The sequence below is a fragment of the Simochromis diagramma genome, unplaced genomic scaffold (assembly GCF_900408965.1).
Source record: "Simochromis diagramma unplaced genomic scaffold, fSimDia1.1 OVJJ01000302.1, whole genome shotgun sequence".
NCBI lineage: Eukaryota > Metazoa > Chordata > Actinopteri > Cichliformes > Cichlidae > Simochromis > Simochromis diagramma.
In genome coordinates, this window is record NW_024386792.1 from 12,301,776 (window position 1) to 12,327,285 (window position 25,510).

The 25,510-nt window shown below is 40.9% G+C and overlaps 2 protein-coding genes and 1 long non-coding RNA gene across 8 annotated transcripts; 1 reads left to right on the top strand and 2 right to left on the bottom strand.

Moving 5' to 3' along the window:
- Positions 1-1,681: 1,681 nt before the first annotated feature.
- Positions 1,682-14,250, top strand: LOC120729111. Its single transcript, XR_005694847.1, has 3 exons — positions 1,682-1,693; positions 8,660-8,662; positions 14,080-14,250. It is a non-coding gene; the product is annotated as an uncharacterized LOC120729111 (long non-coding RNA).
- Positions 1,764-7,868, bottom strand: si:zfos-323e3.4 (volume-regulated anion channel subunit LRRC8C). 3 transcript variants are annotated; one of them, XM_040024557.1, is made up of 3 exons: positions 7,763-7,868; positions 6,908-7,066; positions 1,764-4,795 (listed from the first exon to the last, which is right to left on the bottom strand). In XM_040024557.1, exons 2-3 carry the CDS (start codon positions 7,046-7,048, stop codon positions 2,513-2,515), a joined length of 2,424 nt encoding a protein of 807 aa, XP_039880491.1. In that variant the 5' UTR covers positions 7,049-7,066; positions 7,763-7,868; the 3' UTR covers positions 1,764-2,512. The 3 variants fall into 3 exon arrangements, with proteins under 3 accessions (XP_039880491.1, XP_039880492.1, XP_039880493.1); XM_040024558.1 differs by lacking the exon at positions 7,763-7,868 and adding an exon at positions 7,222-7,755; XM_040024559.1 differs by lacking the exon at positions 7,763-7,868 and having other exon boundaries at positions 6,908-7,207.
- On the bottom strand, positions 10,251-23,854 carry keap1b (kelch-like ECH-associated protein 1b). 4 transcript variants are annotated; one of them, XM_040024560.1, is made up of 7 exons: positions 23,732-23,854; positions 19,010-20,140; positions 17,675-17,920; positions 15,955-16,631; positions 14,610-14,815; positions 13,632-13,808; positions 10,251-12,777 (listed from the first exon to the last, which is right to left on the bottom strand). In XM_040024560.1, the coding sequence occupies exons 2-7, from the start codon at positions 19,313-19,315 to the stop codon at positions 12,536-12,538; spliced, it is 1,854 nt and encodes a 617-aa protein (XP_039880494.1). In that variant the 5' UTR covers positions 19,316-20,140; positions 23,732-23,854; the 3' UTR covers positions 10,251-12,535. The 4 variants fall into 4 exon arrangements, with proteins under 4 accessions (XP_039880494.1, XP_039880497.1, XP_039880496.1 ...); XM_040024563.1 differs by lacking the exon at positions 23,732-23,854 and adding an exon at positions 23,400-23,725; XM_040024562.1 differs by lacking the exon at positions 23,732-23,854 and adding an exon at positions 22,939-23,298.
- Between the last annotated feature and the right edge of the window lie 1,656 nt (positions 23,855-25,510).

The window sequence follows — 25,510 nt, forward strand, 5'->3', positions numbered from 1 at the left end:
AACGCTTTTGTAACACCGATCTAGACCAAACTGTTTATTAGAATAATATGTCAAATAATCAGTAATTAAGATTATTAGTTGGTTGCAGATCTCTAATCTCTTTCATTTACGAAATGTAGTAGAGCTTAAAAGGATTTAGGGATTAGTTTCATCTTTAAAAAATGCTCTCGTGCTCATGAAAGGAGGAGCTTCCCATGTGTGCAATTTTTACTAGACTGTAAGATGTAGAGAACTGCAAATCAAGTGCTCCCTTCATTTTTTTTCATTTGAAACTGTTATTCCCTCTGAATTGTTTGGCCTTTGGCATTTGGTGAGATTCCAAACGATGAATCACTGGAAGCTGTTACACGCTCTGCTGTGCTTCTCACTTCATCAAGCTGCACGAAATCACAGCCTGCAGGAACTGAATGTGAACCTTTACCAGAAACACACATAGCTGAGACACCCAATAATCCGATTTTACAAAAGTAAACACCAAGCCCAACCGGCGGCTCTCTGCACACTCCTCACAACCCAAAGCAACAACCGTCTTGGAGACATTGTATTGCTATTTTTTCCAGTCAATTATTAGTCACATTTAGACTGCTACTTGACTGCTACTTTAACTGAGACTTAACCCTTTCATGAATGAATTATGTGAATCCTCATTCAGGATTTTTTTTTCTTAAGTATTTCTATTCATCTTTAGGCATGAAAAAAAGATTTTTGAACTTCAATCTTTTAAACATGTACTTTTCAAAGAGTTTTTTACATGTCCACTTAGGCGGACAACAGATGTGTATGGACTGACACATCATTGTCCAATGTAGTGGTTTATGTGTATACCATCAACACCGACACAAATACAAGAAGACAGCCTTTGAATAGCTGTCCACTGTAGTGACCACTATGTGTGAAAGGGTTAAAGAAATAGAGGAAATTATTGACAAATCACTTACTTCCTACTGTGCAACTTATTTCCCTTCATAACATAAGTGCTAAATTCTCCCTAAAACATCTCAATTCCTTAATGTGACAGAAAATAGCACACACAGTAATCCTTGAATCAAGGGCAAGTGAGTGTGCTGATCGACAAGAACATAGAAGTCACACAAGCCAGAACATGACCGACTGCAGTTCGTTTGAGCAGTGGAAGCTGTTTCCAGGAAGCACCGGTTTTATGTGCGTCTGAACATGAGATGTGAATGGAGGAAACAATGGTGAAGGAAAAGTGCAGAATCCATGCATCTAAAGTTTTGCATAAAGGATGTTTGAAATTTTTTAAAAAGAAAGAAAAACAAGATTTGAAGTAAAAATATATCCAGTTTAAAGCATTTAAACAGATCAGCCTAGTCATCCAAGTTAGCAAGTTTCCATAGTTGCATGTTAAGTGCCACAGCTTTTTAAAATTCTGCTGCCTGGACATCACCTCCAATTATCACCTGTATTATGCTGAAACATTAGTGGAAACAGCAGCCATTACCACTGGCACTCACATCATGCACAGTCAATGTTGTAGAGAGTGAACCTTTATCTTATATACCTCATACCACCCCAGTATGAATTCACTCACTTCTCCATTTGACTGAATGTGTAAACAGAGATATGAACACCTTTTATCCAGCTACTGAAAGGCTTTTTCTCCCTCCACGTGTTTTGGAACTGAAACAGAGCGACATGAACCACCACACTGTAAGAAATGCATATTCACGCTGTGCAAACCCGTCAAGCAGGATACAGTTCAAAAGTCTTTAGTAAACAAACGGAGGTGCAGTCCCAAAACATTTGAAGGTTAAGGCTTGTTTGCTGTTTTATTTCTGTAAAGTACTTATAGCTCTTATTTCATCGCCACATACAGTATTAATCTGATCTTGAATTACAACACTTTTTTTGTTCCACTTTACATTTCTGTGTCATCTACTGAAGTAAAAATCAAGTTTTGTAAAAATTAAATGTAGATGTGTTTTTACACATTTTAACTTAATAAAAAAAAAGATGCTATTTTCAGGACATTTTCAAAATGTGAAAATCAAAAACTATGAATCATTTCGTTATGACTGCTTTTAAATAGAGTCTTTAAATCTTTTTTTAATGGATATGCAAAACTGGGACAATTAGGATTTCCACACTTGTCCACAGATGTGTTTTCCCTACTAGAAATGCACAGTGTGGTTTAAGCTGCCTGGAGAAAGCGTGCGGGAGGCAGCCTTCATGATGTCCACTTAATGCAGTTTGCGGTTTGCATATGGCACAATTTGACATCACATGGACTTTGTGCTAGGCACCTGGTAGATTAAAGACCGTCTGATCCAACTGTGTTAGACCTTTGTGTTCTCACAAGCACCTCTTTAGGTCAGTCCTATGAAAGTCTTCAGCTTTAGAGTTACTGGTTCTCTTTTAGTGGTCAGCTGTGGTTTGGGTTTTCCTTTTGCTTCTCTCTGAAAAATATTTGGATCAAAAATGTCTTTTCAAGCTCACCCACCACTCTTTAATTAGAAAACACAAGTATGTGACGAACCTTAGCTCCACACACTCAGCTTTTATTTAACTTGCTTCTTACATCTGATGGCAGTTGATCCAGCAAGTTATCTTCTACTATCAGCCCACTCAGCAGGGGACAGTCCCCTATCTCCTGAGGTAAGTACTCCAGACGGTTTCCTTTAATATCCAGCCGGACCAGCTGGGCAAGGTTGGCTACTTTTGAGCTGAGGTGTGAAAGGCGGTTGTTACCAAGAATCAGCGTTTTTAGCCTTTTACAGGAGAACAGCTCTTCTGGCACTGTCTCTAAGGAGTTGAAAGCTGCAGAGAAGAACTGCAGGCTCTGCAGGATGTTCACTTCAGAAGGGAGCGAAGTGAGTTGATTGTGAGAGATGTCGAGGTGCCGGAGTTTGGTGCAGTAGAAGAGCCGAGAGGGAAGCTTTCCTAGCTTGTTCCAGCTAATGTCCAGTGTCTCCAAGGTATGCAGCTTAGATATATGTTCAGGGATGTATGAGATTTTATTGTGCCATAGCCGAAGTGTCACTAAATGCCTGCAGTGCTGTAAGCTCAGGATCTCCTCCACAGTAGTGAGTTTGTTTTCCTTCAGGTCCAGCTCCTGCAGATTGCTCAGGCTGAAGACAGCACTTGGGATGCGCTCCAACTCACAGCCCACTAATTCCAGTGAAACTAAGTTGGTTAACTTCTTCAGGATGCTTAAAGCCTGGACCCTGACACTTTCATTGTAGATACGCAAGCGCTGCAACTGGAACGCAACATCTCCTATGCTGGAGGGGATCTTTGTAAGTTTGGAGCGAAAAGTGAGGACCCTCAAAGCTCTAAGCTCTTTAAAGGAATCCAGAATGGGACTTTTGGACACCTCGTTGGTTAAAGGACCTTCCAGGTGGAGCTCTTCCAGGCAGTGTAAGGTGTACATCCACACAGGAACCTCTTCGAAATGCTCAAAGGTTAGATATAGAATCTTTAAATGTTCTCTCAGGTGGTTTAGGGCAGCAACTTGGAGCTTTGCGGGGCAGTAGACCATTGATAACTCCTGGAGAGACTCTAGCTTTGCTATACTAGCCGGTATGGTGACATTCTTCATCTGCTCGAGTTTGAGTGATTCCAGTTCGGGAATCTCAAAAACGGTTTCTGGAAGCCCTGGTAACATTAACAGGTGTAGCTCTAGACGGTTTCTGGTGTTCCTGGCTAGACGCGTGCGCAACTTTTTGTCAGTCCACTCGTAGTTTAGATTAAGCTGATGGAGGCGGCTCTCGCTGACTTCAGAAAGAAAGACAGCAAACCTTTTAGAATAAAGAGCATCATATTGGTCCACAAGATGCAGGAGGAAGGCAAAATCATTCTTCACATCAGGTATGTCATTAATTCCGGTCTCCAGCCTGACCTGCTCAAAGTAGTACTCCTTTAGAGGTCGATGGAAAAGCCAGTAGAGGGTATAGATACGCAGAAGTCCAAATACGGCCACAAAGCAGATATAGCAGTAGGCAAGCTTGGAGAAAAGATGTGCTTTGTTGTGGTTACAGCAATAGATATCAAAACCAGTCAGCTCAGGCGGAACCAAACACTGCACAACTATCTCAATGTTAGGTACCAGCAATGCGGTGTAAATAATAATCAAAAGAAAATGGATGACCTTTACTGACGTTTGCAGCACGTACATGTGGTACAAAATGTCTTTTTCCTCCACATGAGTTCGGAGCTTCTTCACCTTTTCAAAAAGAGCTTTGGCTTGCTCTCCTTCCTTCTTATCCAACAAAGAGAGGGTAGACTTCGGTTCTGCACTTTTCTTTTCTTGATTAGACTTAACAGAGCAGGAGCGAAGAAGGCCCACAGTCTCCTCCTCATCGATTTGTCCTTCTGTGGAGCCTTTAGTCATAGTGTTCCTCCTCCAGTTGACTAGCTTCTCCTCGCCTCTTTCCTCAGAAACTTCACTCAGGGCTCTTGTGGTCCAGGGTGAGTCAAAGCACTTGTCAAGAATGTTGACAAAGAGATCAATTTTAGAAGATGTCCCAGGAAACTTGAACCAGAAGCTGCTTGTTACCATGAAGATTATGGTGTGGATAACCACGAGGTACGGAAAGTACTTTGCATACCAGTGAACAGACCTCTCATAGCAATAGTTGTTGACGAACACGTATTGATGAATGTCCAGATTGTTCTTCCGCCCAAACACCTCCACTATGATGGGGCTCGCCGGGGTCACCAGTGTGTTCTGCAACTTCTCATTGTCCCCATAACTGCTGATGTTGCTGCAGTCAATTGCTTTTGGTGTTGGACTGGTGAAGTGGCTTGGCAGGCATGCAATCTTGTCTTGGGTGAGCTATAAAAAAAAAGAACATAATAATATCGCGATAAAAACAAAGCCCGGTTCACTTGTTGGTACTCAAGTATTTCTGACTGGAGAACAGCAAGGCCTAAACTAATCCGCTTGTTCTCACTCTCAGGCGTAACATAGTCACAATTTGTCAAATCCCGAGGCGTTCCTGAGGAATGCGAAAGGTGACCTTCCGCGTTCTTATGCTACGTGCCAGGTCATGGATGAAATCTAGCAGAATGATGCTCCCGCGGTAATACACATTCCAGCCATGTATTCCAGCCCTAACCCTAACTCTATCCCTAACCTCAACCAGCATGTTAGATAGTGTTTTCCAAAGTGATTTAAGTAAAACAAACGTACACGTGTAGATTCATTCCAAACGGTTCTCATGTTTCCTCATTTTTCTGATCTTGTAATATGGGGACGTGATGGGTTCCCGGAAGTGTAATATACTGACAATTTATCACTTAGTGTATAATGCTACGCTTTGGGAGTGATGAACTAACAGGTTTCACCTTGCGCGTAAAGCCTAAATGCACAAGCTAAAAACTGCAGATGATAAAATCAGATAGGGGTTTAAAAATACACCAAATCCTCCGCCCTTTGATGCGTCATCAAACAGACGAGCAACAATCAGAAACAGGCTTATACTTTCCAAGCCATGACATCAGACATGACACTACTTGGAGGGATGATCCATTCCACCTCTTCATTTCAGAGTAAAAGTCACTATTAACATGCTGCTGTAGGAAAGCAAGAAAAATCCATCACCAAAGCAGAAGATTCCACTGTAGTGGAATATATTCTTTATTGTTTTTTAATTAACGAGATTTTGTGCTGCTGCAGAGGTTAATGAGCACAGCGTGTCTAACAGCACTAAGTGAAAGGGAGATTTAATTCTCCCATTTCTATTTTTACATTTAATTGGATTACCTATGTCTGAAGAAAAAATCACAACACTAAAATCCACAATTAGAAAGTGCTTCGCAGTCTGGATAAAAACAGGTGAAAGAATAAAAGTACATATTTATACTTACAAACACACAGTCTTTCATTCATTCCTACATACACACTTATGTATACACATATGAGAAGAACAAAAGGCCAAAAATAATTAATGGCTTTATTTATGGCCTTTTGTTATGAGTATTGACTAGTTTTTTGTTAGCAGCCTAGTATCTAGTATTTTCTGTATTCTAGGCCAATGGTAGACGGGCTAAAGCAGACTGAGAAATGCATGTGAAAAGTGAGTTAGTTATAACTAACTACTAACTACTATGTACTATGTACAAAAATTTCTTCATTACTGGTAGATTTTTGAGATATTTCGTAAATGAAAGAAACCAGACTGGATAAACTTTGAGTTGTGAAAATTTTGGTCGAAAATAGCAGATGATTTAATATTTTTAATTTAAAATTAAATGTGTGTGTTACACCATCCTTGTAAAGGTGGTGGTTATATGTTTAATTGCTTGGTTGAAATCCATAATTACTTTATAAATGTTACACTGACAGAAGTAATAAATAATAAATATTCTAATGAGTGTCAGACTATAGAGAACCCCTTTGGTTGCTGAATTATTTTCACACATTCAGTTTCGCCAAACAGACTGTGTAGATGGTGCAGCAATTCAGACAGCTTTGTGACCAATTCTTTTCATGAATGCGTCCCCTGTAATGCCCCTTTGTTGTTGGTGTCTACGCTTAAACAACAATTTAGTACAATTAGAGGAATAAACTGATGCTTCTGCTCTGAAAAACACAACAGTTAGAAAATCTGCAGTAAACAAGTTGTGAAATTTGTATGTTATTATATCTGATTAGCGCTGACTACACTGTAGTCCCTTTGCTTTACTTTGGTGCTATTTTAATGTGACACAGAAATGATATTCATGTGATGAGAGACACACATTAAGCAGCCAGTTTGTGATCTGAATGTGCACAAAGTGGGTCAGGAGAAACAAGTTCGTTCAGCTGTAGTGCATGCATTTTTGCGTGACTGGGTGGCCAGATAATGCAGGAATTATCATGGCATCTACAATGAGACAGACAAGGTCAGCGATGACTTGGTTTTACTTTTTGAAAACTTATGGACACAAAGTGTAGACACCTTACCTGCAAAGTGCATCCAAAGACTCCAATCATGAGCATAGCAATGCACAGATACTCTGTGAAAACATCCCACCATGGCTTCAGGACCCTATACTTCGAGCTGGGCTCTGTGCCGAGGGATCTGAATTCACCCACTGGGATCATCCTGGCTGCTGCTCCACACTGATGAAAGGAGACGAAAGGAAAGGAACGAGTGGATTTGAGCAATGAAGCTGGAACAGGCTTTCAATGCAGAGAAGTCTCCAGAGAAAATCTTGTCAAAGGTTTTAAAGTTACATGACACAAAGAACACACATGAGCTTTGGCTGTTTATTGACCTTGAATGAATGGACGCTCCTCCTGCGCTCAAAGGGGGATTCAAACAGGATGAACTAGTCTGACAACAAAGAGAGTCTCTCTCTCTCTCTCTCTCTGGAAAGAATGGAAACAATTTTGTGTCCTGAAGCCCACCTTAATAGATAAACAGAGAAAGAAGGACAGAAGCTCCACTGTTTTATAACAATACTACTGCATCAAGACGAGATAAATAGCCTGTTAATTTGTGATGTGAGCTGTGCGCATTTGTGCACACACAGGTAACCAAATACAAATCATTGCAGCAGACTTCTGTCTGGCTAATTTCTTCTTAACATCGCTGCTTGTGTTAAATTTGAGGTAAAAGTGGCGTTTCTTGTGGCGTTGTCTTCATTTAACAACGCAGGTAATTCGTGAACTTCCAAAGCTACTTCCTATATCAAACGAGTATAACCTCGAGAACTTATCTCCCATTAAGTTTCCACTGAAGTTTGAAATTATCTCAGAAGTTTCGCCCAACAGAGTAAAACAGAAGCAAGCGTCAGCAAGATTAATTTTACATACCTGCGCGCACACAGGATCCTCTGGTGTCCGGTGGCAGTGGCCAGAGTTTTTTTCATCACTTTCAGAGGCGCTCACCGGTGTGAAGCTCGCGAGAAATCACGCGGCACAAACAAGCGAGGCTTTCAAAATAAAACCACTGTCAGCGAGCATGTTCAACGCATGTGAGCGCTGACTTTACAGAGGCACACTTCAAGTAATCTATACGTAGTTAATGTGATTACTGCAGTTAGTGTATATTTGCGCCCCTAGCAATAATTTAAAATGAGGCTTTATATGAAATTAACCCATAAGACTCCAGACCCATTTTTACTTTCAGGAAAACTAAGAGAGAGTGAATGCTAAAACTTGAACAGAAGATTTCTTCAATGTGTAGAAGATGAGTTAATAGATCAAAGTGTATAAGCGGACATTTCTTCACCTTTCACAATACAAGATACCGGTCCTAACAATCAACAACCCATAAACCCATCAGAATGCAAGCACGTGGTCTGTTATCGTATGACTTTCAAATGATAAGAAGGCATGGTTATTAAATAACGCTCCTGGTCTCACGCAAGACAAAGCAGGAACAGCCTCCTTATTTTTCAGCCACACCTCGATTAGTGTTGCGTAACCTTGACATTTTTGTAAACTCATGCTGTGGTAATATTCGGGAGAAGAAGGGAAGAGAGGAAGTTACCGCAGTGACTTTCTTTCCTCCCAAACTGAATCACAAAGTTATCATCCTCCTGTGTTTGACGTGCATTTCTTATTACAATCTGACGTCGGGTGTTAAGCAGAAAAGTTTAGAGGCCTATTAACTGCTTAAATTTCCATCTGCAATATTTGAAAGGTATTGTTTTCTTCCAACGAGAAACTGATGACGCAGCTGTATAGCTTCACAGATTCTTTTTTAAGTCTGTGTTTTTTAGGCCTGTGTTTGCCAAGTCTTAATACTCTTGTAAGCCCACACAATACTTCTCGGTAGTGTAAACAGTGGTCTACCTTATCCACCTGCTGGGTTTAGCCAGGAAATTAGATGTGTTGGGAGGTATCATGGGTGGTCGGTAAATGACATACCTGCTTTTGACTCACTGAAAAACACACTAGAAAGATCATAAAAATGAGACTTTGCACACTAGTATCTACACGCACACTTTATTAGGTGCATTTTGGTCATACTGGGCTGAAGCTCTTTTTGCCATGTCCTAATCCTTCATGGCATAGATTCAAAAACATTACTCAGACATTTGGGTCCTTATTGATCACACCTTCACTGTCAGCTGCACATCCATGATATGAATCTCCGGTTCCACCACATTCCAAATATGCCTTATTAGATTGAGGTCTGGTGACTGCCGAGGCCATCAGAGAATTGCAAACTCATTGTCATTTTCAGGAAACTGGTTTGAGACGATTTAAGCTCAACATCCTACAGGTTATTCCACTAAAATCAGGATAATGTCGAAAATGGGTACACTTTGGTCATTAAGAGATGGACATGGTCAGAAAGAACGCACGGGTAGGATGTGGAGTTTAAATGATGCTCAGTTGGGGCTCAAAGTATACACTTCACCATCACGAGCAGCCTGAACATAAATAGAAAGCAGGATTTCTTGCTTACATGAGATTCTGACCCCACCACACAAATTTTGCAGCAGAAATTAAGAATCATCAGAGCAAGAGAGGGGGAATGATGTGGGTTTCTGCTCTTGTTCCCATCTGCTTCAACATTTCGCCTCTACTAAAGATACTCTTCTGCATATCTTGGTTGTAACAAGTGCTAAATGAGTTACTGCATCAACAAGAGTGTTTTTTCCTGCTAATTTGACATTTCCTCTTTTTTGCTGTATTCCGTGTAAACGCTAAAGGTGGTTGTGTTGGGGGGGGGGAATCCCAGCACATCTGCAGTTTCTAAAAAAACTCGCCTGGCCCCAACAACCACACCACATTCAGAGTCACTTAGAATCATCTTGATGACATTCACTTTGAACTTCAATAGGCCACGTAGACCATGTGTTCATGCCCGAATGTAGTGGGACGCTGACACGTGATTGTATGATTAGATAGTTGCATTAATGAGTAGTTAATCAGATGTACCTATCAAAGTGGGCTGGGAGCATCCATCTTTAGCAAAAAGCATAAATTGGTAACTTTATTTTATTTCTACATTTACCATAAAATACAAGAAGATATGAAGGCGCATTAGCTCCCTCTAGTGGCCACTACTGATTTGAAAACAGCACAAATGAACGTAACATCAAGAAGAAAAAACAAGAAAAAACAAACAACCCAGCAACTATCAGAACTAAAATTATTACATGACTACAGCAGTGCAATAAACACATTTTAATTAACAGTGCATTACTGTACAGGGTAGTTCTTGCTTGGGGGGAGAAATGTACAAAGCAGATGTTTTTAAATATTTTCATCTCTAATCCAAACACTGGACAGGGGGGGTAAAAGGTCCCTTTCAAGGTGAAGCGTCGGTTTCTCTTTTTTTGTTTTATTTTTTTTAAACAAACATCCAAAATCTGCATTAACAGGCATTCCTAGTTTGTTACAATGCATGCTAGTTATTAAAACACTACACCAGAGTCCAATTTAATACAAAGCTGATGTCAGTTTAGAGGAAGAAGAAAAATCACAAAGGACCTGAACAAATAAATAAAAAAGTGAGCTCTGAATTCCTGTACAAGACTTTGTAGAATATCAATGTACAAAACATCACTTAAAAACATTTGTAGCTTAAACCGCTGTTACAAATACATTTTTTTAAGCAAGTTTTTCTTCCCCCCCCCTTTTTTTTCTTTTTAAATCATTAGTATACAATATTTGAACACGAATGCACAAACATGGTCATTTGTGTCTGAGGTCTCAAGGATGTGAAAATCCAAAAAAAATTGTTTACTGCGCGCGGGAGGGTCTCATTTCTGTCTGCAAATAGTGAGATGTTTCAATTCAGGCCGTTTAAATGCTACAGTATTGATTCCTCTAAACACAGCCTAAACTAATTTCTTCATGCTGTTGGCGCTTTGCACACCGATCCCACTGGACGACAATCGTGGAGCCCGAGAAGAAGCATCGCTCAGTATTTTACTAAAGTTTCACATTTTATGCAATCAGTTAAAGAACACATTTGTTACTATGCAGACTCTTGTATCAACACTTGAATTTGTGACAGTGGGCCTCATGCAAGAACCACTTGCTTAAAGCAGATCCTTTCTACCATAATCTGAGATGACAATTTATACAATTTGGCAGGTGCATGCACATTTTCCCCCACACCCGTACAGCTGCATAATGACTGCAGTTGAAGGAACAGAAACTCAGCTGCCAGTTTATGATTATACACACTTAACTAGATGTGATGCTCTATAATATGACATCCTGCAATAAATCCTACCTTCATGAAGGTTGTAATTTCTGATTAAGTGGTTCCATAAAAAGGTGGTGATTCTGTGGAAGTGTTATGCACCAAAGTGACAGGCGTTTATTATTTTGCCCCAGTAAGATCACTAAAAGGCAACAAAACAGTAGAAACCCACTGTGAAAGCTGGATTTACTGCAGGACTGCTAGTTTTAGCCGTGCCTACCAAAATAAACCTGCAGCCGAGCATCAGGTAGTCATGTAAGAAAGGCCAAAGTATTTCTTCTTGGAATCTAACAGCACACGTCATGGTTGGTGTTGCAGGCGAGGGATCACACCAACACCAAATGCCTCGCACAGGCCGTTTGTTCTTGGATTTAAAACTGGAACCACCTTGCCAGCTTGCTTGAAAACCCTCTTTTATATCACAGGTATATTCTTGTGTGTGATCCAGTAATCCAAAATGTTCTTGAAAATATTTAAGGTGGGATAAGAGCTCTGGAGCTGCAGAATCTGTCTTCAGCTTAGATCAACAACAACCGATTTAAATATGTTCCGCGTGCCTTCACAGGCGTCATACAGGATGTCCACTTTAAATAAAAATAGATTATTTGCAAAAAAATGAGTTCTAAACAGATGGTGAGTTTAAACATGTACATTACTACTAAAAATAACAGCAAATAACTGTCTACATATACAATAAACAGGAGGGAAATAATGGTTCCTGTGCTATATCAAAAACCTGTTGCTACACAGTTTTTTTGGACTGCTAGTACTGGATATATCCAACATCAGGAGCTTAAATTCTTCTTCTTTATTTATTTATTTATGTATTCTTTTTTAATGTGCAGATTGTGATTTTGTAAAGAACTATTGGACTGAATTAAGATGGTCTGTATAAGCACATCAAACAAGCTCTTGCATGAGGCCCACTGTACGATCTTCATCTTGCGGCTCTCTGGGTTAACACTAATTTCCACACAGTGACTCAGCCTGTGCCCTCCCACACAAGCACCTCAGGAGAATATACCGACATAGTGATAATGCCCACAGGCATTGTAATGGCACTTTGATTGACACACACTGACACACACACACACACACACACACAACACACAGACACAGACACACAGACACACACACACACACACACGCTACGTTTTGTTTACATAATCGATCGCTTGAAGTATTTCCTTCACCTATCAGATTTAGTTTGCTCTTTAAATGCAATAAAGAGCCCCTGATGACTCATCGGGCCAGTAAAGTGACCTTTTTACTATGGAGCCCTTTACTTGAACTTTACAAATGATGATCTAGCTGAGGGCTTCAAATGCCGCGTTGGAGCACAAAGATAGACTGTCTGGATCTTATAACGATACTCAATTTAAAGGACCAGTTTTCACAGGTCAGTTTTGAGATGCGTGTCAGTGTGTGGATCGGGTCCTGCTCAGATCTTCGCGTGCATTTGCCGAAGGGTCCGCCTTGCCGCTGGTTCTTCCACCGTCACACGCCTGACACTGCAATAAATCCTTTTGGCAGGGCTCCATGGTGACAGCCACTCCCACGCCGCTGCGGCCTGAAGTCATGTGGGTCACCTCTGACCAAGTGTCCTGCTCTGGGTCGTAACACTCCACACTGTCGAGGAAAGTGCTGCCATCGTAACCTCCTGTAAGCACAGCACAGATCTGAGCTATGGATAACAAACACTAAGTGGAGTGAGTAAATAGGAGTTAGTTATTGCTACTGTGACTCATAAAAACTTAAATATTTACATTTTATAGTTACAAAAACTGAACAAGTTACCCAAGGTTAATCATGCCTTGCAAAATGCATCTAAACACTTAACGGTTACACTACAAAGAGCTTTAATACGCAGACACATGAAAAAGAAAGCACACCCTGTTTCTAATTTTGACTTCCTAGGTAAACACAACATCACATGACATATTACACATTCTGGCATTATTTATTTAACACAAACTGAAACGCAGAGGCAGTGTGTGAAAACCAAAAAAACTAAATAAAAACAAACAAACAAACCTGCAAAGACACAATTGAACAAACCACAAGACAACTGTCCATGGTGGTGAAGGTGTGATGATATGGGCATGTTTTACAGCCACAAGACCAAAGTACTGTTTACCAAAGTATTCTAGAGTCAAGTGTGAGGCCATCTGCCTGACAGCTGAAGTTTGGCCAAAACTAGGTCATGCAACAGGCCAATGATCGCGAGAACAGTAGCAAAGCTACTAAAGAATGGCTGAAAAAGTAAACAATGAAGGTGTTGTAATATCCCAAAGTCCAAACCTCAACCTAAATGAAATGCTGTGGTGTGGTGCTCGTGACCTAAATGACCTATACTGGGGACCTATGTGACCTATACTGGCTCACACCCAATGATTGTAAATGTGGGAGGTGAACAAAATAATTGCATTGATATCGGTATAATAATTAAAACATATTTTGTAAATCAAATCGTTGCTTTTCTCTCAGCAGGCTTCTACGAGCTACATTACTCACCCAACACATAGATGCGTCCATGCAGCGCAGTGACTCCCAGAGCACTGCGTCTGTGCCTCATGGAGGCAGCAAAGCTCCACGTATCGGTTTCTACATCATAGCGCTCCACCGTGTTCAGCTGGTTGGTGCCGTCGTATCCGCCCATCACAAAGATCTGATTTCCAAGTGCACACACGCCTAAAAGAAAAGGTCAACTGTTTCATTTATTCAAACTAAATGTGGGCAGACACATGTAAGCACATGCCAGAACTGGCTGAAGAAAAGAGTAACGTCTACGCTACGGTCACAGGTAGCTTTGTTTTGACTGCCATCATAAAAAAAGAAAAAAAAATTAAAACTCCAGGCCAAACATGTATTTAAGGACACACAAAGAAAGACATACACACTCCCCACATAAGTGTTTTGTTTTTTCTTTAATGAGTTTCTTGATTAAGAAAAATCATCACAGTTTTATTTTACACCAAAATATGGAAAGTAGTATCAATAAGAGTACTAATAAGCATCCATACATAAAGACTTCCTGCCAAAGTCTTGGGTCTGTTCTCTAGATATGAGTAATAACTGCTGAGGTAACTAGTTTCTTCCCAGAGTCCAGTTGGATTTCACATCTCAAAGCTTGCCAAAAGACGGCAATAAAATGCCTAGGTATTTTGGCTTCACTTTTTCCATATACACTCTACTGCAAGATTATTATAGGTTCTGTCTAATTTCTCAATTGTTTTTTCTTTTTTTTGAGAAATGTTGCTTTTTACCTGAAATCTTTGTTTATTTGCTTTGCTTCACTATTAAGCTGCCCTTGCTGTCTGGTTTAAGTGCTGCTTGGGTCTACCTAGCAAAAACAGGAAGGTCTGCAGGGGCAGGAAGTCTTGCATATCTTTACAAATCACAGGTGGAAAACTGCACGGGCAGTTGTGTAAATTGATTGTTTTTCAGAAACGTTTTTCATCATTAGGAGGCAGCTTTACAATTCCTTCTTACCAGCTCCGGAGCGGACCGTGTTCATCGGAGCCATGGTCTTCCACTCATCCTTCTCAGGGTTGTAGCACTCACAGGAACTGAGCCGGTTGGCCCCGTCGAACCCCCCCACAGCGTAGAGCAGCCGGTTGATGACCGCCACACCCACACCGATACGTCGTGTTAACATCGGGGCTACCAGCTGCCACTGATCCTGTTCTGGATCATACCTGTGGAGAACCAACACAAACTAAGAAGGCTACATAGTTTGAAAAGAAAGTAATTATCGCTATATTTCCGAGCTTTATCTTCCCGTTTTCTTTTTGCCAACTAATAACATTAGTCAGTTTACTTATCGGGTTTCTAAATCGCAAATGTAACCAACTCTTGTAACTAATCATCCCAATGAATGAACCACTGCCAGGAGTCTGCACCACAGATTCATTAGTTTCATTCCTCAGTATCTGTGGTTAGCCGTTGTGCTACAGTGCGTCATATGTGCTTTCGGATGTTACATGATTGTTCAGACTGGCTGGACATGTTCCTCTTTCACAGAGACTGTGGGCTACCTGCGTAAGATCTTCTATTTTAGGAACAAAGCCAACTTTTGGGTAAAGTTTCTGCCTTGAATTAAAATTTAAGTAATCCCAGTTTTAAATGGCTAGCAGTGAAAAATCTGGGGCAGGTTTATGTCAAGGTTAGTCAGAGCAAGGCCAATACGGCACCTCGGATATTTCTCATGGGACTTGTTGATGGGCTCTCCGCTTCCCTTTTTGTTATTATTTATTAAAATGTATGTTGTTCAGTCACTGTTCATACCCAACACCAGAAAGCACCTAAACAAAGCTGCCGTTTCACAGGTGTGGATTAAAAGCTGCATCCGGCAGGATTATCTCAAGATGTTAAGCAATCTGAGAAAGAATGAGTATTAGTTCTTCTTGATCTGGTCATATAACAATGTTCGTACAAGCATTTCGTGCCAAGCTTAGATTGAGAGAGAAAACAAAAGGTGTCTTGTTTCTCTTTTCAATTGTCACTAAGTTTAATATTACAAAAATATTTCCCTGTAGACTCAAACACCCTCACAGCAGCTTTGTGTGATCTAAAAATAAATTGCAGGAAGTAAAATGTTTCCAGGAAGTTACCCGATTACTTCTCTTGACAGACACAACCATAAGCCTTTCATTAAAATGACCTGTGCTGACCACATACTGTAATTGTTACTTAACTATTCAACCAGTAAAAGACTGCTGGTTTTCTTTCTACATTCAAACACACATAATTGATAAAAGAATAAATTCAAAATAGGCAGAATTGGTCTGTGTAATAAAAGTAATACCATCTTCCATTATTAGCCAACTTGACTTACCTTTCCACACTATTATGATGAATGCACCCATGTGATCCACCAACTGCATATACCATGCCATCGATGACCCCGACTCCGATTCGGTTCCTGGGCACGCTCATGGGTGCACACGGCAGCCAGCAGTTGTTCATAGGATTGTAACAGTCTAAAGCGTTTGAGTCCATGTTACCATCAGGCGCGTTGTTTCTTCCACCAACAGCATAGAAAAGCCCACTGATCACACAGGCGGCCAGGCCACTTCGGGGTACCTGCAGGTCGGCAAGCCTCAGCCAGGTTCCCGTGCAAGGGTTGTAAGCCTCCAGGTAGCTGAGTGACTGACGGAAATAACCCCCTGCTGTGTAGATGAGCTGCGGCACCTTTGGAGTTCTGCAAGAAATCACTTTGGTGGGTTTGTGGAGGGTGAGGTCCTGGAAGATCTGAGCCAGGTAGTCTTTACACTGTGGGTCCCAGTCCAGAGACTGAAGCTGGGTCTGCAGGAAGTTGGGGGTGAGGGAATGGCAGCGGACAGCCTGGAGTAAGGCTTGGACGTACGGTCGCCTGTTCTCCCGGTCATATCGCACCCAGGCCACGCATGCCTGGAAGACTTCGGACTCACAGCGCACGTTGAGCTCGTCGCGGCTGATCAGGTTGACCAGCTGGCAGTGGGACAAGTTGAAGAATTCCTCTTGGGTTGCTACCTGGAAAGCAGGAGTACAGATTTAAAGTAACTTTTTATGATACAAGTGTTGTTAAAGAATAAAGTATCTGGTGTGAGTAATTACAACAACTAGAAAGATTTTCCAAACAACTGATTAATATTTCTGAGCTAAAAGTTTCCAGACAGCTAATGATAGCTGCATAAGTCCAAAATCCAGACATATATGACTGAATGGAATCTAGACCAGCAGCAAATTCTCATCTAATTTTCTTACCTAAAGTAACTGCTGGATCAATTAAACTGTGCACAGTCTGTTCCAAATACAAACAGATTTATTTTAAATTACGGATCAATCATGTAATCTTTATCAGTTTGTTTTTGCTTATTTTGATCAATTATAACATAACGGTGAGGACAAAACCAACTCTTGCAACAAATAATCTCTTTCTAACAAAGGAAAACTGGTTTCCTACCCTGACAGCCACAACATATTTAAAAAGTCAAATCTCTGGTGAGCAGGCATGTATTGAATATTATACCATTTATAGGTTTAACCTCACAGACAGACATGTGACACATCTTTGTCATAAGCTGGACCTGCCCTTGATCTTATCTCCTTATGAGGGAGAAATATTAACTGTCCTTTCATTTCTTGTACTGCGTTGTAACATCATCTTTTGCAGTCAGTTATGCTTCAGCCACCAGTAAACCCACATAGATACTCACAAGTCATCGTGACTCATAGCTTGAATTCGCTTGGCCTTCTTGTGAAGAGAATTTAAGCTATGAGTCTGCCAGTGGACTCATAGCTTGAACCCACCAGAAGAAACCACAATGCAGCAAGTGAAACATTGTTTACTCAGACCTCAAAACACTTTACACACAGATTTCCTGCCCCAAAAACTTGAACAGATTTGTAGAATGTTTAATTCTTGATTTCTAAGTTACAAAATCATTACTTAAGCGCCACAAATTAGGAAAAAACAATTACAAGGAGTGGCTCCAACTTCATGTGCAGCCCAACAATGCAGTTCAGTGATTCTAACGAAAATGCTTTCATTCGAGATGCTATTTAAGCCTTACCTGGCTGAAGTTCATGTAGATGTATTCTCTGGCCTTCTGGTGGAGCTCTGTGCAACCGATCTGCTCTGCAAAGCTGGCAATGCCAATAGCGTTGCTGGGGTCAAGCTGCTGGACGAGGAAATCACAGCAGGCCTTGACCACGCTGTCTATCTGGTACATGACAGCACCATTCATCACATGGATGACACACTTCTCACCCACAGAGATGCTGGCTGTGTAGGCAAACTCTATCAGTCTGTCCATTACCTGAAATGGTGAAAAGACACAACGTAAGGGGTTGGACTGTGGGAGGTCAGTGCACAGATGAGAAAATTAGAGCGAGAGAAGCTGGAGAGAAAAATTATTTAATGCTATGCTAAATTCTGGAAGGAAGGAACCCAGATTAGCATCTCACAAGCTATCACGTCATAGATATTGTGTCGATCACGCTCTATGTGAGCTCAGTAAACACCCAACGCAAGTAAAGGAAGTCAAGATAAAACTGTTTAGCCACTGTGCATACCTGTTTTACAGAGAGAGAGCTTACTTTTTAAAAAGGTGGAACTTCAGTCCTGAGTACCATAGAAAAATATTTATGCACTTTTACATATGACTCATAATTACTTTGAACATATTATTTGCTCATGGGGGAAAAAAAAAAAAAAAAAAAAAAAAAAAAAAAAAAAAAAAAAAAAAAAAAAAAGAGAGAAATGCACTCAACTCATGGGTACACACATTTTCCGAATATAAATTACATGTATTGTAAAAATGTTTTAGGCACTTCAGATAAAGACATTAACAATCATAAAGTGTGATGCAGAAAATGTAAAATCCAAATATGCAGTCATATAGCAACAAGGAGGAGTCCTACAGAGCAACTAAAAAGGGCAGGCATCGTAGCAAACCCTCCAAGATGCTTGGAATAACCCATCTGGTTAATAATCAGTGTGATGTAAGGCTGATATTCATTTAGGTTTGACTTTTAATTGCACTTGTACAAAGATAAATGATAAAGAAAAACAGTGGATGGTGTTATCTATAAAGGTATGATCATCTGAGTATGGTTTTAAAGCAATTCTGACTTTCTGTTTCACTTTAAAGCAGTGCAGGATTGGAGCCATTTTTTTCTAACAATGCTGGAAAAGCCCATTGTGGTATACAGCTTGGTTTTAAAGTTACAATTCCCATACATACTGGATTTTCCTTGTAATAATGTGAGGCCGGTTTATGCTGAAAGAGGAGTAACTCGATTCCCATTTAGTTATTCGGAAGTCAACAAATAAACACAATACTACAGCTACATTTAAATGAGTACAAATCAAACAAAACATTCAGGCAAGGATAAAACAGACTAACCTTGGGGTGAATTCCTTCGATGGGCACCAACTCCATACCGCACTCCTTCAGGCCGTTGGTGAACATGGCCCTGAAGACCGGGGACGAGGAGGCCAACACCACCTTGTGAGCCACAAAGTCCACCGCCTCCAGGTCCTTGTAGCGCACGCGTAGCGTGACGTCGCACAGCTGCCGCTCCAGCCGCAGCTCGTTCATGATGGCGAAGGCGGCTGACGTGTGGCTCTCGAGCGTGTAGCTGAAGACGCGGTGACCATTGCGCGTGGACGGAGTCACCAGCGCTTTGTATTCTGTCAAACACTCCGTCATTTCCTACCCTTTCTCCTCCTCTTTGGTCGCCTTCTCAAGAACAGTGGACGGCGTTATGGGGCATCCTTGCACCACATGCAGGCATGGGTCGAAATAAAAGAAGAATTTAATTTGAGGAATTTGGTAGACAGCCACACAGAAAGCTCCAGGCCCTCCTGACTTTTCTATGAGTAAAAGAGTTATGTCTGGTTTATAAAAACATGGGGATTTCCTTGCTATGTTCAGTACTTCAGTCCAGCCATTCGGCCCATTATGGCATTACTAGAGCGTTGAATGCGAGCTGCCACTCATGGCTGCATGTACTAATATATGCTGCAGTTCCAACATAATTAAAATGCCTTGAATTAAGGGTCCCTCTGGTTTTGTTTGAAGGTTAACTTTTCAGAGAAAGAGTTAGAGAATAGGAGGCAAAGTAAGAACTGCTCCAGACTCAGATCAGTTGTTTGTGTTGGCAACAAAGTTGCTTTCCTTTCCACTTCTCTATTATTTCAGCAGAAACGTATTAATCATACCCGGCAATATAAACCGTCAGTTTGCAGTACGTCTCTGTTATCTTGTCAAGAGCTGTGCCAGATTCACAAACTGTGCAGATCAATCTTGCACAGTGATAAAAAAAAAATTAAATCTATTACTTTGTTACAAAAAGTAATAATCAAAGCTGTCTTCAAAAGAGCTATTCAGAGTCCGAGACTCTAGGTGAGGCAGTTGAGCCTTTAGGAATGAAGTGGTAGCGGTGTTTCGTTGTTTTCTCTGGAGAAGCCTTCCTTGAGGATGCCCACCTATTTGTTTGTTTACTTACTAAGAAGCAGTTGGTTCAGCTGACAGCTGGGGAGAGAAAGAGAGAGAGCATGTGTTTGTTTCATACTGATAAACTCTGCTTCTCCGCTCGGTCTACATACGTACATCAGTGCCTTGGATAGCGAGTGATTCAGCACTATTCTTTATCTATGAACTCATACAACAAAACTTTATCAATGCAGTGACACATAATTCTCTGTCATTCTTCCTCATGCACTCCACTTACAGTCAAGGCTTTGTCTTTGTAACGATGACTATGCAGCTCATTAAAAACAAATACCATCTTCTGCTTTTATGAGTCCCAAACTCTAGTTCTCTCTATCAGTCGCCAATACTGATGCACGGATCCAGTTTTGTTTTCTTTTTTACCCCAGTTCTGATACGACACAATTACCTCAACTCAACATACAATAATAAGGTATGTGTTGGTACTGGGTACCAATCCAGGAACAGTGTTTATTTAATACACTGTATTTGAGTAACGAAAAATACCCTGGAAATCATTCATTTATCAGGCTTGATTTAAAACATTGCTTTACTAATTCTGTTTGCAATCCAAGACAATTTAAAAAACAAAGGGAGTACTACATAGCTGTAAAAGCTTATCCAACAGGTGCTCTTCAGTAGGGCAGATGCAAAGTCAGGCTACGTCCACACTAATGTGTTTTGAAAACGCATCGTTTTCTCTCCGATTTGACCTCCCGTCCTGTATGTGCTCTCGAAAACACATTTCAAAACGGAGCTGTCCCGTCGCAGTGTGGACACTTGAAAACGACTTTCTAAAACAATGACGCATTTTAGTCATGTGATGCAGTCATGTGAGCAATTAAACAAAGATAGCGGAGTGCATTATACAGCAGTTGTTTTGATTGGTCTCAATTTTGACAGCCCTAAAAAAAGATTAATATCAGTTTGTACATGCTCCAGATAGCTTTTCTTCAAATTCTTTAGTTCTCACTCGCTTTTGTGTGAAAACGACTGAAAATGCTAGTGTGGACGCCGTTTTCAAATCTATCCGGGCTAGTGTGGACGTAGCCTAATGCGTTTTCATTTGTCATGATAGTTTCTCATTATCTGGCATCTCTTCACACACAGGTAGTGTGCACAGCTGATAAAAGACAGGGTGAAGTGAAACACGCAAAAGAAAAACTGTCGGTGAGGAACTCAAGTGCCTGGAATCCTACCTATTACTTTCACTACTTTTAAAAGTAAAAAAATGTCCACATAGAGAGGCTAACAATATAAGCAAAACAGCAAGTAAGTGTAAGTGAGTGTGTAAGCAGCAGCTAGGGAGTGCTGCTCATTTTGAAGGACAACGCCGTGACTTAAATTAGGCTTTAATTTAACAGGCCAGCATGAGTAAGTGTGCTCTTGCTCTGCCCTGTTGCCAATCCACTGGGGGTTTGAACAGAGGGAACAGTTTGTTCAAACCAACAGCAGAATCCAAGTACATCCATTGCAGCATCTTCCAGACATGTTTAAACCAAATTAGGCTAAGAAAACAGAACAATCTTTTAATCAGAGTCAAGAGGTACTTTTATCGGAGTAATCCAGGAGGAGGAGAGGGCTCTGGCTCTGCAGACTGGCTTACAAACAAATACTTCTACAGGTAATATGTGGGATCAGATCCACTACGTTGAACCCATTAAGTTGAAAATTTAATGCCTTCTTTTTTATTCCAATCCCACTTCTTCTTTTCAGAATATGAACTGCCTGCAACATTGACGTACAATACAAGAAACATGTGGTTAATGTCTGTTTGGAGCCCTCTGATCAGGAAGAGTCTGAATTACTCAGCAACAATGCTGCTGTGAGGGTTCAGTTATATAACAAAGCACCCGTGAGTTGTGTATACACACCAACACAAACACACACGCACACTGATCGTTACGTGAAGCATTGATAAAAGGACGCAAAACAAAAGGCCAGGTTATATGACCTTGTAGCTTTCCAATCTGCAAATAGGTTACCGTGTTCTTTGCAATCATTAAAGATTAAGGGGGAAAAAACCCAAACTCAGTTTGAGAGTTTTTCATTTTACCAACAAATGGGAACACGTCAGTGACCATGATGGAACTCGTCATGAGGAAGTCAGCCAGTTAAGCTCGCTGTAATATGAAACACACTGCGATTCACATTTACTGCTGTGCCTCCCCCCTTCCAGGATTCTGGGTGAAATAGTTTCACAGGAGAACATATTGCTCAACTCGCCCACTTTCCACAGCAGACAGAAACGACTCACTGACAAACAAGCTCTCCAAGTCCCACACTATACCTGCTGCATTTCTCTGACATTTCATCAATAATAAAAACACGTTTTTGGGTATGATGAATGCGACAGGTATAACTGGGTCCAAGCCACTCTAAAGATAGTATCTGTTGTTGAATTAATCAATTGATGAATCAGCTGACAAACACTGCACGTATTATGATAACATTTATTATTAAGATATTTTATAACCTACACATGTGGGAGATCCTGAAATTTCACATGCCATAAGCCAAATTACTCCTAGCAAACATCTGGAGGGTTTTACTCCTCTAACATGAAAAAACTTGTTCATTACAGGTTCTAGAAGTGCAATTAAACTGTCACTCGACGGTGACACTAAACAAGGAAGTTTCAAGGAGTTGGCAGCAGTAAATCCTTACTAAAGGACGAACTCAAACAGAAACTGAAAATGTCCAGTATACATCTTTAAAAGACGAACGTGGACGATAAACCAGCAATTTATGCTGATGCTGCTAAAAATCTTCCACTGCAACCCTAATCTTGACAAGAAAGTTGGCTCATCAACAGCACAGTAATAAAGATGCACACTCACCCCTGACAGAGACCCCGCACGTCGGTTTGCGTGCCACCCTTCAGGCCTACAGGTCTTGGGTGTCTTACAACAACTGGAGGGACTCTACAGGTTTAACAGTTTGATCTGAGCTACACCTACAGCTGTGTCAGCGATTTTTATTTTATTTTGTGCTACAAAGCCAGCAAACGCAATCGAGCCAGAAGTGAAACAAACACAAGTACAGAGTCCAGCGCGTTTCTCGGGCATTTTGGCAACCAGCTCTCCTCGGTGACTCATCGTGAACTCTTCACCGAGCAAACAGTGGAACTGGATGTACCAAAACATGACCCAGAAGTGAAGCCAGTCCCTTACATAAACCCTGATGGACTTGGATTTCCGCGCCATTTACCTGACATGAAGAGCACACAAAAAGCCACCGTGTGTCCTCTACGAGGATCATTTCTGAGCTTGCGTTTGTAAAACAAAAATAATCCACAGACCTGGCATGTAAAGGTAGAGGAGAGCAAGAAAAATCGGCTGCAGGTTTCTGGTGGGTTTGCAACGACGGTGAACTCAGAAGGTCTCACGATGAAAGAGCCGTAATCCCCATCAAAACAACAAGTCAAACGTTTCGGAAACAGAGCTGACAGCAAAATAGGCTCCTAATAATAGACAGTAGAGTAACGGCTGTGAGCCGAGCTCGTAACAAACGTGCTAACAAAGCGGTATCAAAATATATTCTTGCTAACACGCCCGCACAAAATCCAGATATGTCCAAACAACTGACATTAATCACTAATGGCTCCTTAAATTTGGAATAACAGAGAATTACCGTAGTCTAGAACAATTCCTCCATCGCGGTCTGCCGAGCCACACAGAAAGGAGGGGAAAGCTGTAACTCAGCGTGACTAAGCATTGTACCGGCCTCATCTCGCCTTCACAATAAGAGCTCGCCACCAAAGCGTTGGCCCGCCTCTGTTTATTACTAATGGCAGACAAATGCTCCCCGTGGGAGGGGGCTTTTATTGAGAAGGAATTCTTAAAACGAAGGCAAAGCTGGGCCAATTTTTGGCAGGGAGCCAAAAACTGCAGCATTAACGTCAATCAAAATCTGATATAAATACCATATAGAGGATAAAACTGCAAAACAGGTACTTATTTTAGCAACTTAAAAAGGGATCTCATTATGAGAAAATAACTAGAATAATGCAGTAACACTGCTTTAAAACTGTATGAGTAATTGTTGAAACCCCAGCAGGAAATTACTAAACTGGCATTGTTTAACGATCACTATGTTGCTCAGACATAATGGTGTGTGCTCTAGAGACATGGTTATAATGTTCCTGCAGTTCTGCTTTAAAACATGAATGACTCCTACATAGCACAGGAGCTTGGGAGGAATCTGTTTGCAGTGCTGACACACCACTAAGGTTTTTTTCCCCTCCTTCCAAAACACGTAATTCAGGTCACAGAATTTGATGTTCTCCCTAAAAGCCAAAAGGTGGCACCAAAAGCTAACTGTGAGACTGCAAGCATAAACATTCACTTTTGAGTTTACTCCTGTGGAATGAGCTGCCATAATATAACCAAGACATTTAAGCCCTGTTGCTCTACAACCACAGTTCACCACTCATCACATCAAGCAGTCCATGATAACATTCCATCTATACACCTTAACGCTGAAAGGACTGGCAAATCCTAGATATGAAATGACAAGTCATGATTCATACACCACTTAGAGTTCCCCCAAGACTCTGTTGTGTGTCTGCGTAAAGATCCAATCAGAGGAAAAAGCTGAAGTAAGCCTTGAGGCACCAAACTGCTCTTCTAGATGGATGCTTCCTATACACTGATAGTCCAAGTGTTGGTTAAGAGTGCACTCACACTTGGACTATCAGTTCCCCAGCTCTGTAATTTCCCAAATTCTGCTAGAGCAAGGAAAAGTACAGGTTTTTCATTTGTGCCTGTGGCATCAAGGGACTATCAAGGGTCATAACTTATAACAGCTGAGTTTGTTGCAGCAGAATGGAAGCCAGAGTACAGGAAAGATTCTCTGACTTGTTGACCTCTGCCAGGAGGCACAGTTCTCATGGATAGAGCAAACATCTGGAGGAACACCTGCACTGTACAAATCATATCAGAGTTATTCTAGCACCATGAGGCAGGGCTTATGTCTATAGGCCACAGAAAGTAAAAATCACAAGAACATATCTGCTATCTATCACACTAGGCATGCTTTGCATTGTTGACATTTTTTAACAGTGGCCTGACAAAAAAAACAACAACTGAAAAACAAGTGAAGAACTTAACAGCTTATTTTAGCTTCATGCAAATCAACCAACAGTCTTTACCAGATTTGCATGTTAGCATTAAAAACCATGTCTTCATAAATGTAACTTTGGCAGTATTATAAGACAAATGTAGACATAAATGCAGGCACTAAACACAGTTTTCTTGCTATAGGAGCTAAATTAGCTGGATACATAACAGCTGTGTAATTTTTCTTTATTTTAACTATAGTCGATGTGAAGGGCCAGTGAGAGTGAGGCGATAGTCATTCTTAATCACTGGTTGACAGGAAAAACAAACAAACAAACAAAACAATACCTTA

Coding starts and splice junctions, on each gene's coding strand:
- si:zfos-323e3.4 (XM_040024557.1), bottom strand. CDS start 7,048: ATGATCCCAGTGGGTGAATTCAGATCCCTCGGCACAGAGCCCAGCTCG. Junction 4,796..6,907: donor TCTTTGGATGCACTTTGCAG/GTAAGGTGTCTA, acceptor TTTTTTTTATAG/CTCACCCAAGACAAGATTGC.
- keap1b (XM_040024560.1), bottom strand. CDS start 19,315: ATGACGGAGTGTTTGACAGAATACAAAGCGCTGGTGACTCCGTCCACG. Junction 13,809..14,609: donor CACGGTCCGCTCCGGAGCTG/GTAAGAAGGAAT, acceptor CTTTTCTTTTAG/GCGTGTGTGCACTTGGAAAT. Junction 12,778..13,631: donor TGGACGCATCTATGTGTTGG/GTGAGTAATGTA, acceptor CTGTGCTTACAG/GAGGTTACGATGGCAGCACT.